The sequence below is a fragment of the Polyodon spathula genome, chromosome 15 (genome assembly GCF_017654505.1).
Source record: "Polyodon spathula isolate WHYD16114869_AA chromosome 15, ASM1765450v1, whole genome shotgun sequence".
Taxonomy (NCBI): Eukaryota; Metazoa; Chordata; class Actinopteri; order Acipenseriformes; family Polyodontidae; genus Polyodon; species Polyodon spathula.
Genome location: NC_054548.1, coordinates 34,616,372 through 34,635,897, shown reverse-complemented (window position 1 = coordinate 34,635,897; position 19,526 = coordinate 34,616,372). Strand labels below are relative to the sequence as shown.

The 19,526-nt window shown below is 44.6% G+C and overlaps 1 protein-coding gene across 1 annotated transcript in view; it reads left to right on the top strand.

Annotated features, from left to right (window-relative positions):
- The first annotated feature begins 1,871 nt into the window (after positions 1-1,871).
- The window catches only part of LOC121327652 (protein eva-1 homolog C-like), a 58,064-nt gene continuing 40,409 nt past the window's right edge, over positions 1,872-19,526 (top strand). The window contains exon 1 of the mRNA XM_041271789.1: positions 1,872-2,784. Coding sequence (XP_041127723.1) covers positions 2,658-2,784 — 127 coding nt within the window. The 5' untranslated portion in view covers positions 1,872-2,657. The remainder of the gene's footprint in view (positions 2,785-19,526) is intronic.

Sequence of the window (19,526 nt, the reverse complement as noted above, 5' to 3'; positions counted from 1 at the left end):
GTAGTATAAATACAGGGGCCTTAAGCCCACCAGTTCAGTTTAGTTCCAGCTGCCTAAGTGGATACATATCTGCATTTTTCTGAAATGGCATCAAGAGACTGCAATGGTGGCATTCCTGATGGGTCTCCAAGGCAGTTTTACCAAGTTTCCTTGCTATCTTTGCCTTTGGGACAGCAGGGACACCAAGGCGCACTACCACAGGCGGGACTGGCCACAGCGGACCGAGTTCTCTGTGGGGAGGAACAACGTCAAGTGGGAGCCACTGGTGGACCCCCGGAAGGTGCTGATGCCACCACTGCACATCAAATTGGGCCTTATGAAACCGTTTGTCAGAGCTCTAGATAAGGAGTCGGCAGCCTTCAAGACTTCTTCCCTAAGCTGTCTGAGGCAAAGGTCAAAGCCGGTGTCTTCGTCGGACCACAGATAAAGAAGATCCTGGAGTGCAATGAATTCCCCAAGAAGCTCACTAGTAAGGAGAAAGCGGCTTGGAACAGCTTTGTCGCAGTGGTTCGGGGCTTCCTGGGTAATCACAAGGCTGAAAACTATGTGGAGCTGTTTGAGACTCTGGTGAAGAACTACAGCACAATGGGCTGTAGTATGTCCCTCAAAGTCCATATCCTTGATGCTCATTTTGATAAATTCAAGGAGAACATGGGAGTGTACTCGGAGGACCAAGGCGAGCGCTTCCACCAGGATATACTAGACTTTGAACACCGCTACCAAGGACAGTATAATGAGAACATGATGGGAGACTACATTTGGGGGCTGATTCGTGAAAGTGATTTACAGTATAATCGTAAATCCCGAAAAACTACTCACTTCTAAATCTTTTGTAGTCATTTTTGTATTACTTTAATATAAATACATGTTAATTTGGATTCATATGTTGTTTTTTTCTGACTTTATGTGAACGAAAAGACCGTTTTCTCATTGGAAATAGGTACATTTCAAAATATCATTGTCCTGTTCACAAAAGCAAAGTTTCTGGGGAATAATAGCCATTTTCTATACTTTTGAGGCATAAGCAATTAGGAAATAACACTTACTACCCAGGAACAAAAATTGTGTTACGTAGTGTTATCCAGGGCAAGTGTTCCTGATGGGACACATACCACACGTCATGCATGATACTTCTGCATATACTGTACTTGCTGCAGTAGGATGTTACTAATGTCCTCTTCAAGGTGTGTTTAATTCCAGGCCTAAGGAAACCGACATTTTGATTCTTTTTTCCAAATGTTGGTTTTGTTCTACTAAAATTATATTTACAGAATACACTCTTTAGGTCATTGTCTGAAAGGGTAGTATTAATCTTCAAAAAAGTAAACACTATTTTAGTTGTAAGTACTATTCTTTTAACGATGAGTAAGCTACGTGATAAATTGTACTGTCAAAGTAAACTGACATTTTTGCTGCTGGATAATGGTGTTGTTATTTTTGGTTTAATTTTGAAAGTTTTTGTTTGTTTGTTTTTGTTTTATAAATTACGTGTTGCAAATCCACAATAATAATAATAATAATAATAATAAATAATAATAATAATAATAATAATAATATTTTTAAAACATATGATTTTATCGAATACTTTAATAGCTAGATCCTTTATCGTTTGTTATACTTATATAATACGAATAAAACATTAAATAATTATGGTAAAATGTGTATATATAAAAAAACAAACAAAAAAACAAAAACAAAACAAAACAAAAAATAATATCATAGCGATCCCTTTTCAATATCATGTGGGTAAAATATTGTCATCAGCTGTATGTAGATATGTGTTGCCCCGCCCAGCTGGTGATGATCCAGCTGTTGTATTAGCAGTAAGGTTCTGCACGATACCTACATCTTTTTGAAGGGGGCATCACAAGTTAACATTGCAGGACAGGATGGTCTATCATGATTCGACGTTCACTTATCTGCTCTTGAAATGGTTGCTGTTGCAGTCTATACAGAAAGTGCAGGGTTTCTGCTAGTTTCACTTGTTGCGCATGTGTTATTTTCAGCTGCAACATGGTTGCGTGGCTTCTTCCAATGCACTTAGTTTAATGTCGGCGCTTCACCTGCCGTAATGTTGGCTGCTTTTAGTTAATAGGGTTCGTGTATTTATCCAGATACTGTTGCAAAAGGCAGCACTAATTATTACGTGTGTTGCTTAGTCTTTTTTTCTTGTAATTGAAGGCAATAACTAATTGTTTTTTCAAAATTCTCGACATTTACAGTGAATAAATTACATAGTTTTCATTCTTTTTTTTATTTTTATCAATCTAACTTTTTATGAATGGGACTCAGTGCTGCACACATTTTTAGAATATTTTCATGAAAAAAATGATTAGCTCAAAGAATAAAATCAATTATGGTGTGAGTTGTTATAACTCACCATATGTTGAACCTGACATAATACATAGTTGTTTTCTAATTGACTAGGCAGTTTTTAGATAGCTTAAATAAAGAAAGTAATTGCAATGTAAATTGCCTGGCGTGAGCGGTTAAGACTTACTGGACAGTAACTCGTTTTTTTATAATCGGTAATATTATTATAAGTTGGGCGGTCGATTCGCGAGTATAAACGGCGATCAGTGCACACAGGTGTGTCTACGCCTGTTTTGGGGGCTTTATTCTTTGAGAAACTCTCTCCATTGACGGTCGTGACGCAGATGATTGAGAGCAAAGCTGGAGACTCGAATATGAACTCGTGGGGACAGAAAGCGGCGCTTCTTCACATATTCTATTACCTACTGCTGATCTGGACCAAAGAAATTAGTGCTTTAGTAGATTTCTCAGGTAAGATTTTCCTTTTTTTTTTATTAGAGTCTCTTAGTACGTTGAAATGGTTATGCTTAGTATCGTATAGATTTATTTAAATTGACTGTGGATAGGAATATAGCAGTAGTCCTGTATAATTTTTTCATGTTTTAGTTCAAGTTAATAGTTTCCCTTTTATCAGTAAAACCAGCGATTTCAAAACGAAAGTAGGTAGATATCTGTAGTAATGTTGTTTGTAACAAGAAAAATGTAAGTTTGCTATAGAATTTCCTCATTATTCAGAAGTTGTTTTTCACTGAGCTGACAGATGATAATAAAGACACTATCTTCCAACACATATTAGGACAGGTTAGCATATATGTTGGCTTAAAAACCTATTATTTACCATATTATTTAGTTATGTCTGAATAACTGGTTGCATGTGTGCAACAGTTATGAATTGTTGGCTATATTGTTCTGATGCTGGTGGTGGTTTACAGGCAAACACTTCAGAACCCCTTTCTGCTTCTATCCATGAGATTAAATGCTGTGCAAACATAGCAAAGCATTAAGTGCTTACCATTGGAGTGACTAAGGTTGGTAAGGGTGGTTTAAGGGGTTTGAACTACATGGGACAATAAAAAATATCAACCAAGTGCAAAAATGTCGATCCACCACCAGCAACCGCCAACCGTCTGTCCAGTGTGAAAAAGACCAAGTCTGAAAAATGAACCTGTGCCAAATAGTGTTTCCAGGAAGTGTATTGCACGTGACAAATGACAGATGCTGTCTCCTACTGAATTATGTCCAGGAAGCACCAGGAACTTTGCAGCAGCATCTATAGCAATGTCTGTGAGAGATCTGCATATTCCAAATGAAAAATAAATAAACAAAGAATCAAAAGGGTAAATATAGCTGGAGAGGGTAAACTTTGAGGTCAGTAAAATGTACTCATTAATAAGTGTGGTGATGCAGGGGAGCTGGAAATCCTTTCCTTCTCTGTTCATTATCTGTATTAATATGGCCATCTCTTGTTTATTACTGTTTACATTTTCATAAAATGTGTGAGATTTAATAATTAAAACTGACAAACTGAGAAACGGTCCTGTTTTACAGTAAGACAGAAGGTAAGATGTAGACAGGCATAGACTAATGAGTTAGAGACCTTTTCAGGTCTTTCTCCCTTTGTGCCAGGGCAGGTCTGTCTGAGTCCCTGAATATCAAAGGTTTTCCAACCGTCGGGGAGCACATTTGTGGCGGTGTTTTAACTTTTAGACTGTTTTTCTTGTTCAGAGCAAAACTCAAAAATGGCCATGAAAGATGAGAGCAGTCACAATACCCTGATTCTGACATTATTAAGAATGATATACAAATGATGTGGCTACCTAATTAACATATCCCCGTGCAAAAATCTAAAGGGTTGATGTGGTCAGATTAAGTATTTAAAGAGGTTTCAAAGAGTCCTAATGGAAGTGCTAACCTCTTTCAAACAGGCTCCATGCTAAAATAAAAAGTACATTTTATGCCAAAATGAAAAATAAACGAATAAATAAACAAATGTTTATATATTTATGTATTTTTATATTTATTTATATATTCATTAATTTATTCATATATTTTCCATTTTGGCATAAAATATCCAGGCATATTATTTATTTACATTAAAAACTGGGTACATTATTTAATTTATACCAAACATGCATTTACAAAATGAGGCTACATTAAAGTGAGCTCTGTATCTTTTGTTTCTCTCTGTCCTGGCGTACTTGCTTTATTATTATGTTATATTAAATGTATCTTTTCTTGTTTCTCCATATTTCCTGAAACATACATCTGTTTTGTTTTTCTCTGCCTTTACTACCTTTCAATCCAACCTGTCCATTGATCAAATCCTATAATGACGTAAAAAAAACGTAGCCTCCATGTTGACTCTGACAAATTATCAAATTGAGACTAAGAAACGTCAAGAAATACAGAGTAACATTATCTTATCTTATTAGTGATAAGGTACCTTAGTGGTCAGGGTTTCTTTGCTTTTCTCCTGGTTGTTTGAATGTGTGAGTTCTTTAACGTCACGCTGCCTTCCACTCCCTGCAGTCTGCACGCTGAACGCACAAGTTATTTCCCGTCAGTGAAAAAAAAAAACAAAGAAAAAAGGTCCTGCCCAAGAATCTCTGGACAGCCAGCTTGTTATCCTCTTGATTAGCTTTCAAAAACATATTATCACCCAAATAGATGACTCCTCTGTACTACTGCGTACCACTGACTGAGACAGATAAGGTTTAAAAATAACATAGATTGATTTTTTTTTTTTGTTTGTTTTCTCACTATGTATTATTTAAGATGTGTGAAGTAAATTACTAACAAGACTGGGTAATTTTATATACAAAAGGTCAAATTTCAGGGTAATGCATTTTAACAAGACCAATATGAGGATCAATCTGTCAATATTTATTTTATATAGCTCCTTTCATCGTGGACCATCACAAAGCACACAAGATAGTGAGGAACAATGCATAATACATTACATACAGGGCATAGGACATTAAATATAGCAGTATAAAACAATGCAGATACAGTAAATAAAAGGCTAGGAAGTGAATTCTTAACATTGTGGATATGTGTGTCAAGCAGAATTAAACAAATAAGATGGAGTGAAAACCCTGAAATAGCAATTTAGACCACAGGTAATAACAGATGTCAGGCTTAAAGAGCATTGAAAGCAAGAGAGAATAAGTGGGTCTTGAGAGTTTATTTGTAGCGAGCGACTGGAAGTTAGTCACTAAAGCTGGGAAAACATTCCAGAGAGTCAGGGGGGCAAGAAGCTAAAAGAGTGCTATCCTAGTTTGGTGTACTTTTGCTTGGGTAGAACTAGCAGGCCTGAGTCAGAGGACCTCAGCTTGTGTGCAGGGACATAGCAGGTTAGCAGGTTGGAGAGATACTCTGGACCTGTGTGATGAAGGGTCTTGTAGACAAGGAGAATTTTGAAAGTAATCCTGAACTTTACAGGTAGCCAGTGCAGCTGGGCAAGACGGGGGGGATGTGATCATGTTTTTTCCATCTGGTTAAGATCCTAACAGTGGCATTCTGAACCAGCTGCAATCGGTTTATGGCACGTGACGGGAGACCACCGTAGAGAATTGCAGTAGCCGAGTTGAGAGGAGATGAATGCATGATAGAGTATCTCTGCATCCGGGAGGGAAAGGTAGGGACGGACCTTTGAGATGTTTCGGAGGTGGAAGAAGGAGGATTTGACTACAGAGGAGATTTGGGCATGAAAGGAGAGGTTACCATCCTAAAGTACACCAAGGCTTCATACAGTGGGGGAGGGCAGTAGACAGTTTCTGAGGTTCAAAGCAGCAATATTAAGATTCTTGAGTTGAGTTTTCGATCCTACTAGAGTTCAGATTTGTTGGTGTTGAGCTGAAGAAAATTGGCAGACATCCAGGCATTGATGTCTTGGATGCCATGGCAGAGGGACATCCAGGGTCTAGTTTTATGTAGAGCTGGGTGTCATCTGCAAATGAGTGAAACATGAGGCTGTGTTGGCGGATAAGGCGACCCAAGGGAAGCATGTAGATGTTGAAGAGAAGAGATCCTTGGGGGACACCGCACATGACTGGGTTTGCATCAGCACTGCTTCCATCATAAAAAGCAGACAGCATTCATCTTGATAAGTAAGAGGACAGCCAGGTGAGACAGGATTCAGAGATCCCAGCATACTTCTGAAGGCGGTCAAGAGGAATGCTATGATCTGTGGTATGAAAAGCAGCAGTTAGGTCAAGGAGGACGAGGACAAAGGGACAGCATCAGCATTGAGCAGGAGATCATTCACAATCAGGAGCAGGCCAGAAGCCAGACTGCAGAGATTCAAGCAGATTGTTATCTGTGAGATATTTACATATTTGTTCGTAACGAATTTTGTCTGAAAAAGATGACTATACATTGAAATTCGTTTTGGGAACTTTAGCAAAGACATACCTCATTGGCGCTACTCTCTCTGACAGCTCCAGCGGTGAAGGTGGTGCAGCTGCTACCCCATTTGGTAGCAGCTGTAATAATGGAAGGGATGGTGGTGCTGCTGCCCCCTCTGACAGAGGCCACAGCAATGGAAGTGATGGTGGTGCCCTCTTTGGCAGCAGCGGTCGTGGTGGTGCTGTAGGCTCCTCCGGCAGCAAAGGAAGTAACGCTGCCCCTTTGTGGAAAGAGCTGGTGGAAAGAGCTCCTCACTTGGTAGCCGTGGTGGTTGCAACACTCCCCCGTCTGGCAGTGACGGTAGTTGCAACAGCTCCCTGTCTGGCAGCGACGGTGGTTGCAACAATTCTTTCCACTCCAAAATGGTACACAGCAGTGCTGGCTCTTCTACCTCAGGCTCTGGAAACAACAGCACAAGCTCCTTCCCTTTGAGCTCTTTTGACAGCAGTTCCTCCCCCTTCAGCAATTCAAACGGCAGTTCCTCCTCAAGCGCTTCGGACGGCAGCTCATTCCCATTGAGCCCTTCAGATGGCAGCTCCTCCCATCTCAACCTTCGGGCAGGTAACTCTTCCTCCGCTTGCTGTTCGGAAGGTAACTCCTCCTCCGGCTCTTCAGAAGGCAGTACAGGTTCCTCTTCTACATGTACGGCAGGACAGTTGACAGCCAAGTGGCCCAACTCCCTGCAGATGAGACAACTGATGTTGGTTTCCATAATACAAAATAATTCATCCCATTTGCCCTGTCTTCGCAATCGATGCATTTATGGAGTCCACTGCCCGGGCTCCTTTGTTCTTGTCATTGGCATTGAGGGCGGGCCCTCAGGCGCTAGTGGAGAAACTGTTAGTCTCCCCCTGGTGGTGGAGGTGGGAGCTGCAGGCTGTGCCCTCCTGGTGGTGGAGGCAGGAGGCGGGAGCTGCAGGCTGTTTCCTCCTGGTGGTGGAGGAGGGAGCTGCAGGCTGTGTCCCCGTGGTTGTGGAGGTAGGAGGTGGGAGCTGCAGGCTGTGTCCCCCTGGCTCCAGCAACGGGCAGTCAGCAACCCCGTGTCTGAATTGCTTACAAAGGAGACACCAACCCCCTTGGCTCTCCCAAGCCTCCACAAAAGCATCCAGCTCACTGTCCGTTAATGAATGCTGCTGTTGCTGCAGCTGCTTCTGTGGCTGCAGCTGCTTCTGTGGCTGCAGCTGCTTCTGCGGCGGTTCTGCCACTGGTCCTACGTAAGGACACACCAGGTAGTAGTGCCTGTACCTTTCACAGTGGGCGCACCTGTCCTTTGGGACAAGAGGGCAGCCCCACCAGCAGTGATCTGCTTCCCCACACTAGTGGCACACGGGCCATATCTCCCATGGCTCTGTGTAGCTTGCTGACTGCTGTAGTTGCTGTTATGTACCCTCGGTAGGTGGGACCGAGGTGGTCACCAAGGGGAGGGGGTCTATCTGCAGCTTTGATAGAAAGAGCTCAGTGACACCTACCAATAGGCAGGCGTATATCCCATAATGAGGTTTTGGTGGCCATCTTCGAATTGATAGGGAACTGCTTGCAGTAGAGTGGTGTTTTTTTCAGTGTGTCTTTTTTTGCATATGATATGATCTCTCGTGATCAATTCAACTTCCTCTGCTGGTACAAGTGTGATTAAGGACATTTTTCTAACATGAGATTTAAAAAACATTTGGAAGCATACTTTGATCACACTCTATCACTGGTATCTTCTACACGCGCGTTGTCAGAACTACAGTAAATGATACAAAACACGACGCAAAATGTTTGCAAATTAGCAAAATGGTAATGATTCGTCACACACATTAAATTAACATAATATTCATGTCAGGAGTCATTTACTCACCAGCTTCAGTGCTTTCATCGTAACTGTAATGCCCCTTTTAAAATGACACTGAGCACTGTTTGTGATTTGGTTTCTCAGTTAAAACAGAAACTGTTAATTGTGAAATGAATTCTTAAAGAAGAGGCGAAAAGTCGGAAGAAAACACTGAAAGCCAGAAGCCCTAGTGTGTGTGTGTGTGCGCGTGTAACTCGTCTTGACATGTAAGAGAGGATGTCTCTCTGAGAAAATTAGAGGTAGTCTGTTTTTATTTGTTTATTTAAAAAAAACTTAACTGAATATACATTTTTTTAAAAAATGCAACACATCTAAATATCAGTGTATTAACCGGGGGGGGGTGTCAGTGTAAGCTCTCGAGGAGATCAGCAGTTTCTGCTTTTCAAAAGGTTAACAGATCTGGGCAAATATTCCCTGTTAAAATTAAAAAAACCAAACACAATGCAGTAGTTTTCTTTATAGCACTGAGACAAATACGCATCTTAATTCAAATGTCACAGAATTTACAAATTAAAGTAAAACTACCATTCAAATGAAACCAGTGCATGAGAGAAGCGTGAATGAAGTAAACCTCCCTACTATTATTATAACTTCGTGTTCAGATTATGTTCTTGTGGGATCTGCTGTTACTGGCATGACTACGAAAACAAATCTCAAGTTATCATTTGTTTATTATATAGGCCGCCCGAATATAACATATATGACATAGTTAAATATTCTTAATTCTCGATTGTTTAAATGTGGCGTTTTTTAAAATCTTTTAAAAAATATGACTTTTAAAGTTTACCATCTGATATCACAGTTAGCTAACATATAAGTACAATATTTCTACAGCTGCACAAGAGGCAACGGGATGCTTTTCTTCATCTCCATGAAGTGACATCTTCAATTTCAAGGTATGCTACAGTGATGGCAATATTACTATTGTATATAAGATTCTACTGGTTTTAGTTCCAACTGAATTACATCAGTTACTGAACCAATTGACACTTTGGTACACTTGACGTTCGCAACTGAACTGAGAACATTTTTTTTCACACTGAAGCAAAAATAAGCGAACTGACCCAAGAACGGATGTAACCGTGCTGAGACCACCTCTTTCATGTGGTCTCGAGATGGTTTGTTTTAATCGTTCCCGGGAATGTTTGGAGCTTTCACACTTAAGGGCAAACGTTCCAAACTCAAATGAACCGTACCGGGAAACGGAATATCAGCCAAGTATGTAATGTACCCCCATCAGTGTGTGTGTGTGCATGTGAGTGTGCTCATGTACCCCCATCAGTGTGTGTGTGTGTGTGTGTGATCATGTATCCCCATCAGTGTGTGTGTGTGTGTGTGTGTGATCATGTACCCCCATCAGTGTGTGTGTGTGTGTGTGTGTGTGATCATGTACCCCCATCAGTGTGTGTGTGTGTGTGTGATCATGTACCCCCATCAGTGTGTGTGTGTGTGTGTGTGATCATGTACCCCCATCAGTGTGTGTGTGTGTGTGTGATCATGTACCCCCATCAGTGTGTGTGTGTGTGATCATGTACCCCCATCAGTATGTGTGTGTGTGCATGTGAGTGTGATCATTTACCCCCATCACATGTGTGTGTGTGTGATCATGTACCCCCATCAGTGTGTGTGTGTCATGTACCCCGGTGTACACCACACACTCACATGTGTGTTGTGTGTGTGTGATCATGTACCCCCATCAGTGTGTGTGTGTGTGTGTGTGTGTGTGTTCATGTACCCCCATCAGTGTGTGTGTGTGTGTGTGTGTGTGTGTGATCATGTACCCCCATCAGTGTGTGTGTGTGTGTGTACCCCCATGTGTGTGATCATGTACCCCCATCAGTGTGTGTGTGTGTGTGTGATCATGTACCCCCATCAGTGTGTGTGTGTGTGTGTGATCATGTACCCCCATCAGTGTGTGTGTGATCATGTACCCCCATGTGTGTGTGTGTGATCATGTACCCCCATCAGTGTGTGTGTGTGTGTGTGATCATGTACCCCCATCAGTGTGTGTGTGTGTGTGTGTGTGTGATCATGTACCCCCATCAGTGTGTGTGTCAGTGTGTGTGTGTGTGTGTGTGTGTGGTAGTCACACACACACACTAGTACATGTCACCACCACCAGTGTGTGTGTGTATCATGTGGGTAGTCACCCCCCACACAGTACATGTGTGGTGTCACAGAACCCACACTAGGTACCAGTCATCACTAGTCACTGTACATGCTGGGTAAGCTTCAGTGTGTGTGTGTGTGTGTGTCATGTACCCCCATCATGTGTGTGTGTGTGTGTGTGTGTGTGATCATGTACCCCTATCAGTGTGTGTGTGTGTGTGTGATCATGTACCCCCATCAGTATGTGTGTGTGTGTGTGTGTGTGATCATGTACCCCCATGTGTGTGTGTGTGTGTGTGTGATCATGTACCCCCATCAGTGTGTGTGTGTGATCATGTGTGTGTGTGTGATCATGTACCCCCATCAGTGTGTGTGTGTGTGTGTGTGATCATGTACCCCCATCAGTGTGTGTGTGTGTGTGTGTGATCATGTACCCCCATCAGTGTGTGTGTGTGTGTGTGTGATCATGTACCCCCATCAGTGTGTGTGTGTGTGTGTGATCATGTACCCCCATCAGTGTGTGTGTGTGTGTGTGTGTGTGTGTGATCATGTACCCCCATCAGTGTGTGTGTGTGTGTGTGATCATGTACCCCCATCAGTGTGTGTGTGTGTGTGTGTGATCATGTACCCCCATCAGTGTGTGTGTGTGATCATGTACCCCCATCAGTGTGTGTGTGTGTGTGTGTGATCATGTACCCCCATCAGTGTGTGTGTGTGTGTGTGATCATGTACCCCCATCAGTGTGTGTGTGTGTTGTGTGTGGGTGTGTACCCCCATCAGTGTGTGTGTGTGTGTGTGTGTGTGATCATGTACCCCCATCAGTGTGTGTGTGTGTGTGATCATGTACCCCCATCAGTGTGTGTGTGTGTGTGTGTGTGTGTGATCAGTGTGTGTGTGTGATCATGTACCCCCATCAGTGTGTGTGTGTGTGTGTGATCATGTACCCCCATCAGTGTGTGTGTGTGTGTGTGTGATCATGTACCCCCATCAGTGTGTGTGTGTGTGTGTGATCATGTACCCCCATCAGTGTGTGTGTGTGTGTGTGTGTGTGATCATCAGTGTGTGTGTGTGTGTGTGTGTGATCATGTACCCCCATCAGTGTGTGTTGTGTGCATGTGTGTGATCATGTACCCGGTAGTAGTCACACACACACACACTAGTACATTGGGGTAGTCACACACACATCACACACACACACTAGTACATGGGTGCAGTCACACACCCACATGGGGGTGGTAGTCACACACACACTAGTACATGGGGTAGTCACACACACACACACACACTAGTGTGTGGTCAGTCACACACACACACACAGTGTGTACACAGTCACACACTCAGTGTGTGTGTGTGTGTGTGGTGTGTGTGTGTGTGTGTGATCATGTACCCCCATCAGTGTGTGTGTGTGTGTGTGTGATCATGTACCCCCCTCAGTGTGTGTGTGTGTGTGTGATCATGTACCCCCATCAGTGTGTGTGTGTGTGTGTGTGTGTGATCATGTACCCCCATCAGTGTGTGTGTGTGTGTGTGTGATCATGTACCCCCATCAGTGTGTGTGTGTGTGTGTGTGATCATGTACCCCCATCAGTGTGTGTGTGTGTGTGTGTGTGTGATCATGTGTGATCATGTGTCAGTGTGTGTGTGTGTGTGATCATGTACCCCCATCAGTGTGTGTGTGTGTGTGATCATGTACCCCCATCAGTGTGTGTGTGTGTGATCATGTACCCCCATCAGTGTGTGTGTGATCATGTACCCCCATCAGTGTGTGTGTGTGTGTGTGTGTGTGTGATCATGTACCCCCATCAGTGTGTGTGTGTGTGTGTGTGTGTGTGTGTGTGATCATGTACCCCCATCAGTGTGTGTGTGTGTGTGTGTGTGATCATGTACCCCCATCAGTGTGTGTGTGTGTGATCATGTACCCCCATCAGTGTGTGTGTGTGTGTGTGTGTGTGATCATGTACCCCCATCAGTGTGTGTGTGTGTGTGTGTGTGTCATGTGTGTGTCAGTGTGTGTGTGTGTGTGTGTGTGATCATGTACCCCCATCAGTGTGTGTGTGTGTGTGTGTGTGATCATGTACCCCCATCACCCAGTCACACCACCGTACACACACACTAGTACATGGGGGTAGGTCATGGTCACACTCACCACACACACTAGTACATGGGTGTAGTCCACACACTGTACACACACACTAGTACATGTGGGTAGTCACACACACACACACACAGTGTTGTAGTACATGGGGTAGTGTGTGTGTGTGTGTGTGTGTGTGTGTGTACCCCCATCAGTGTGTGTGTGTGTGTGTGTGTGTGTGATCATGTGTGTGTGTTGTGTGTGTGTGTGTGTGTGTGTGTGATCATGTACCCCCATGTGTGTGTGTGTGTGTGTGATCATGTACCCCCATCAGTGTGTGTGTGTGTGTGTGTGTGTGATCATGTACCCCCATCAGTGTGTGTGTGTGTGTGTGTGTGATCATGTACCCCCATCAGTGTGTGTGTGTGTGTGATCATGTACCCCCATCAGTGTGTGTAGTGTGTGTGTGTGTGATCATGTACCCCCATCAGTGTGTGTGTGTGTGTGTATCATGTGTATCAGTGTGTGTGTGTGTGTGTGTGTGTGTGTGTGTGTGTGTGTGTGATCATGTACCCCCATCAGTGTGTGTGTGTGTGTGTGATCATGTACCCCCATCAGTGTGTCAGTGTGTGTGTGTGTGTGATCATGTACCCCCATCAGTGTGTGTGTGTGTGTGTGATCATGTACCCCCATCAGTGTGTGTGTGCTTACCACAGTACATGTTGTAGTCACACACACCACACACCTCAGTACATGGGGGTAGTCACCACATGTACACCACACACACTGTGTGTGTGTTAGTGTAGTCACACACCCCACACACACACAGCTACTCACACACAAGTACATGGGGGTAGTCACACACTCATCATGTACACCCTAGTACATGTGTGGTGGTCACACACACCACCACACACTCCCCTAGTGGTAGTCACACATGTACCCCTAGTGTGTGTGTGTGTGACATGTACCCCTATCACTGTGGGGTAGTCACACACACATGTACCACACTAGTTGTGTGGGGTGTCACACACACACACCCCTAGTACATGGGGTAGTTGTGTGTGTGTGTGTGTGTGTGTGTGTGTGTGTGTGTGTGATCATGTACCCCCATCAGTGTATGTGTGTGTGTGTGTGTGTGATCATGTACCCCCATCAGTGTGTGTGTGTGTGTGATCATGTACCCCCATCAGTGTGTGTGTGTGTGTGTGATCATGTACCCCCATCAGTGTGTGTGTGTGTGTGTGTGTGATGTGTGTGTGTGTGTGTGTGTGATCATGTACCCCCATCAGTGTGTGTGTGTGTGTGTGATCATGTACCCCCATCAGTGTGTGTGTGTGTGTGTGTGATCATGTACCCCCATCAGTGTGTGTGTGTGTGATCATGTGTGTGTGTGTGTGTCATGTACCCCCATGTGTGTGTGTGTGTGTGATCATGTACCCCCATCAGTGTGTGTGTGTGTGTGTGATCATGTACCCCCAGTGTGTGTGTGTGTGTGTGATCATGTACCCCATCAGTGTGTGTGTGTGTGTGTGATCATGTACCCCCATCAGTGTGTGTGTGTGTGTGTGTGATCATGTACCCCCATCAGTGTGTGTGTGTGTGTGATCATGTACCCCCATCAGTGTGTGTGTGTGTGTGTGTGATCATGTACCCCCATCAGTGTGTGTGTGTGTGTGTGTGTGTGTGATCATGTACCCCCATCAGTGTGTGTGTGTGTGATCATGTGTGTGTGTGTCATGTACCCCCATCAGTGTGTGTGTGTGTGTGTGTGTGTGTGTGTGATCATGTACCCCCATCAGTGTGTGTGTGTGTGTGTGTGTGATCATGTACCCCCATCGTGTGTGTGATCATGTCCCCCACACATGTACCATGTAGTCATTGTGGGGGTGTGTGTTGCATGGGTAGTGTGTCACACACACACACTAGTACATGGTGGTAGTCACCACCCACACACCACACACACAGTACATGGGTGTGTGTGATCACACACGTACCCCCCCTCCCCCATCATCAGTGTGTGTGTGTGTGTGTGTGATCATGTACCCCCATCAGTGTGTGTGTGTGTGTGTGTGTGATCATGTACCCCCATCAGTGTGTGTGTGTGTGTGTGTGTGATCATGTACCCCCATCAGTGTGTGTGTGTGTGTGTGTGTGATCATGTACCCCCATCAGTGTGTGTGTGTCATGTGTGATCATGTGTGTGTGTGTGATCATGTACCCCCATCAGTGTGTGTGTGTGATCATGTACCCCCATCAGTGTGTGTGTGTGTGTGTGTGTGTGTGATCATGTACCCCCATCAGTGTGTGTGTGTGTGTGTGATCATGTACCCCCATCAGTGTGTGTGTGTGTGTGTGTGTGATCATGTACCCCCATCAGTGTGTGTGTGTGTGATCATGTACCCCCATCAGTGTGTGTGTGTGTGTGTGTGTGATCATGTACCCCCATCAGTGTGTGTGTGTGTGTGTGTGATCATGTACCCCCATCATGTGTGTGTGTGTGTGTGTGTGATCATGTACCCCATCAGTGTGTGTGTGTGTGTGTGTGTGATCATGTGTGTGTGTGTGTGTGTGTGATCATGTGTGTGTGTGTGTGTGTGATCATGTACCCCCATCAGTGTGTGTGTGTGTGTGTGTGTGATCATGTACCCCCATACCCCACCACACACACACACAACACAGTGTGTGTGGTCATGTACCCCACATCAGTGTGTTTGGGGTACCCCCACCACATTGATCATGTACCCCCATCAGTGTGTGTTGTGTGTGTGGTTGTCACACAACATCACACATGTACATCAGTCAGTTATGGTGTAGTCACACATGTACCACACACACTAGTACATGGTGGCAGTCACACACATCAGTACATCAGTGTGTGTGTGTGTGTGTGTGATCATGTACCCCCATCAGTGTGTGTGTGTGTGTGTGTGTGTGATCATGTACCCCCATCAGTGTGTGTGTGTGTGTGTGTGTGTGATCATGTACCCCCATCATGTGTGTGTGTGTGTGTGATGTGTGTGTGTGATCATGTAACCCCATCAGTGGGGTACACACACACAATTCACCCACACACACAGTTGTGGGGTGTCACACACACCACCCCATCATCTGCACTAGTGTGTGTAGTGTAGTCACACACACCCCCATATACATGGGGGTTCAGTGTGTGTGTGTGTGTGTGTGATCATGTACCCCCATCAGTGTGTGTGTGTGTGTGTGTGATCATGTACCCCCATCAGTGTGTGTGTGTGTGTGATCATGTACCCCCATCAGTGTGTGTGTGTGTGTGATCATGTACCCCCATCAGTGTGTGTGTGTGTGTGATCATGTACCCCCATCAGTGTGTGTGTGTGTGTGTGTGTGTGTGTCATGTACCCCCATCAGTGTGTGTGTGTGTGATCATGTACCCCCATCAGTGTGTGTGTGTGTGTGTGAGTGTGATCATGTACCCCCATGTGTGTGTGTGTGTGTGTGTGTGTGTGTGTGTGTGTGAGTGTGATCATGTACCCCCATCAGTGTGTGTGTGTGTGTGATCATGTACCCCCCAGTGTGTGTGTGTGTGTGTGTGTGTGTGTGTGTGTGTGATCATGTACCCCCATCAGTGTGTGTGTGATCATGTACCCCCATCAGTGTGTGTGTGTGTGTGTGTGATGTGTGTACGGGTAGTCACCACACATGTGTGTGTGTGTGTAGTACATGGGGTGTAGTGTACACACACACGTGTGTAGTACATGGGTATAGTACACACACACACACATGTGTGTGTGTGATGTGTGTGTGTGTGTGTGTGTGTGTTCATGTACCCCCATCAGTGTGTGTGTGTGTGTGTGTGTGATCATGTACCCCCATCAGTGTGTGTGTGTGTGATCATGTACCCCCATCAGTGTGTGTGTGTGTGTGTGATCATGTACCCCCATCAGTGTGTGTGTGTGTGTGTGTGTGTGATCATGTACCCCCATCAGTGTGTGTGTGTGTGATCATGTACCCCCATCAGTGTGTGTGTGTGTGTGTGATCATGTACCCCCATCAGTGTGTGTGTGTGTGTGTGTGATCATGTACCCCATCAGTGTGTGTGTGTGTGATCATGTACCCCTATCAGTGTGTGTGTGTGTGTGTGTGTGATCATGTACCCCATCAGTGTGTGTGTGTGTGTGTGATCATGTACCCCCATCAGTGTGTGTGTGTGTGTGTGTGTGTGTGTGTGTGTGTGTGTGTGATCATGTACCCCCATCAGTGTGTGTGTGTGTGTGTGATCATGTACCCCTATCAGTGTGTGTGTGTGTGTGTGTGTGTGATCATGTACCCCCATCAGTGTGTGTGTGTGTGCATGTGAGTGTGATCATGTACCCCCATCAGTGTGTGTGTGTGTGTGTGATCATGTACCCCCATCAGTGTGTGTGTGTGATCATGTACCCCCATCATGTGTGTGTGTGTGTGTGTGTGTGATCATGTACCCCCATCAGTGTGTGTGTGTGTGTGATCTGTGTACTCCCATCAGTGTGTGTGTGTGTGTGTGTGTGTGTGAGATCATGTACCCCATCATGTGGTGTGTGTGTTGATCATGTGAGTTGTGTGTGTGTGTGTGTGTGTGTGTGTGTGATCATGTACCCCCATCAGTGTGTGTGTGTGTGTGATCATGTACCCCCATCAGTGTGTGTGTGTGTGTGTGATCATGTACCCCCATCAGTGTGTGTGTGTGTGTGTGTGTCATGTACCCCCATCAGTGTGTGTGTGTGTGTGTGATCATGTACCCCCATCAGTGTGTGTGTGTGTGTGTGATCATGTACCCCCATCAGTATGTGTGTGTGTGATCATGTACCCCCATGTGTGTGTGTGTGTGTGTGTGATCATGTGTTGTGTGTGTGTGTGTGTGCATCATGTGTGTGTGATCATGTACCCCCATGTGTGTGTGTGTGTGTGTGTGTGTGATCATGTGGTGTGTGTGTGTGTGTGTCCAGGTACCCCATCACTTTGTGTGTAATGTGTAGTGTCACACACCCACTAGTACATGGGGTTGTCATGTCACACACACCCACACTAGTGTGTGTGTGGTATGTCACACATACACACCCCCATCATGGGGGATAGTCACACACACAGACACACACTAGTACAGTGTGTGTGTGTGTGTGTGTGTGTGTGTGTGTGTGTGATGTGTGTACCCCCATCAGTGTGTGTGTGTGTGTGTGTGTGTGTGTGATCATGTACCCCCATCAGTGTGTGTGTGATCATGTACCCCCATGTGTGTGTGTGTGTGTGTGTGATCATGTACCCCCATCAGTGTGTGTGTGTGTGTGTGTGTGATCATGTACCCCCATCAGTGTGTGTGTGTGTGTGTGTGAGTGTGTGATCATGTACCCCCATCAGTGTGTGTGTGTGTGTGTGTGATCATGTACCCCCATCAGTGTGTGTGTGTGTGTGATCATGTACCCCCATCAGTGTGTGTGTGTGTGTGTGTGTGATCATGTACCCCCATCAGTGTGTGTGTGTGTGTGTGTGTGTGTACCCCCATCACAGTGTGTGTGTGTGTGTGTGTGTGTGTGATCATGTACCCCCATCAGTGTGTGTGTGTGTGATCATGTACCCCCATCAGTGTGTGTGTGTGTGTGATCATGTACCCCCATCAATGTGTGTGTGTGTGTGTGTGTGTGTGATCATGTACCCCCATCAGTGTGTGTGTGTGTGTGTGTGTGTGTGTGATCATGTACCCCCATCAGTGTGTGTGTGTGTGTGATCATGTACCCCCATCAGTGTGTGTGTGTGTGTGTGATCATGTACCCCCATCAGTGTGTGTGTGTGTGTGTGTGATCATGTACCCCCATCAGTGTGTGTGTGTGTGTGTGTGTGTGATCATGTACCCCCATCAGTGTGTGTGTGTGTGTGTGTGATCATGTACCCCATCAGTGTGTGTGTGTGTGTGTGATCATGTACCCCCATCAGTGTGTGTGTGTGTGTGTGTGTGATCATGTACCCCCATCAGTGTGTGTGTGTGTGTGTGATCATGTACCCCCATCAGTGTGTGTGTGTGTGTGTGTGATCATGTACCCCCATCAGTGTGTGTGTGTGTGATCATGTACCCCCATGTGTGTGTGTGTGTGTGTGTGTGATCATGTACCCCCATCAGTGTGTGTGTGTGTGTGTGTGATCATGTACCCCCATCAGTGTGTGTGTGTGTGTGTGATCATGTACCCCCATCAGTGTGTGTGTGTGTGTGTGTGTGTGTGTCATCATGTACCCCCATCAGTGTGTGTGTGTGATCATTTACCCCCATCAGTGTGTGTGTGTGAGTGAGTGAGTGTGATCATGTAGCCCTGAGAAACAAAAAAAAAAAAGTTGTGTTAAACATTAAGAAACACTGTATATTGTAGTTGTTAGTTATCACTTCAGTTAAAGGCAAGTATATTGCAGATAAAGCCATAACAAATTAACACTAAAACTACACTCCCACAAATTAAAGTATGCACTGCACACAGTTCTTTCAGCCCACATTGTTTACTTGAAGTGTTGCATGCAGGTTTTTTTAAATACTTGGTGTTTTTTTGTACATGTTTTAATAAGGTTTATTTTATAAGCCAAAAATAGTTATCATTTCCATTTAATTTCCTTGTCATTAGCGTTAAACATGTTACACAGTAACATGTTGGGAATGTTTGTAACCAATTAAAAAAGCCCTGTAAGCAGCACAATCTGTATTAGTTACTGCAGAATGGATCTGTGTACAGCATTCCATTGTATATAGAAAATACTGTGAAGAAATATTGAATATGAAATATACCTACTACAGGG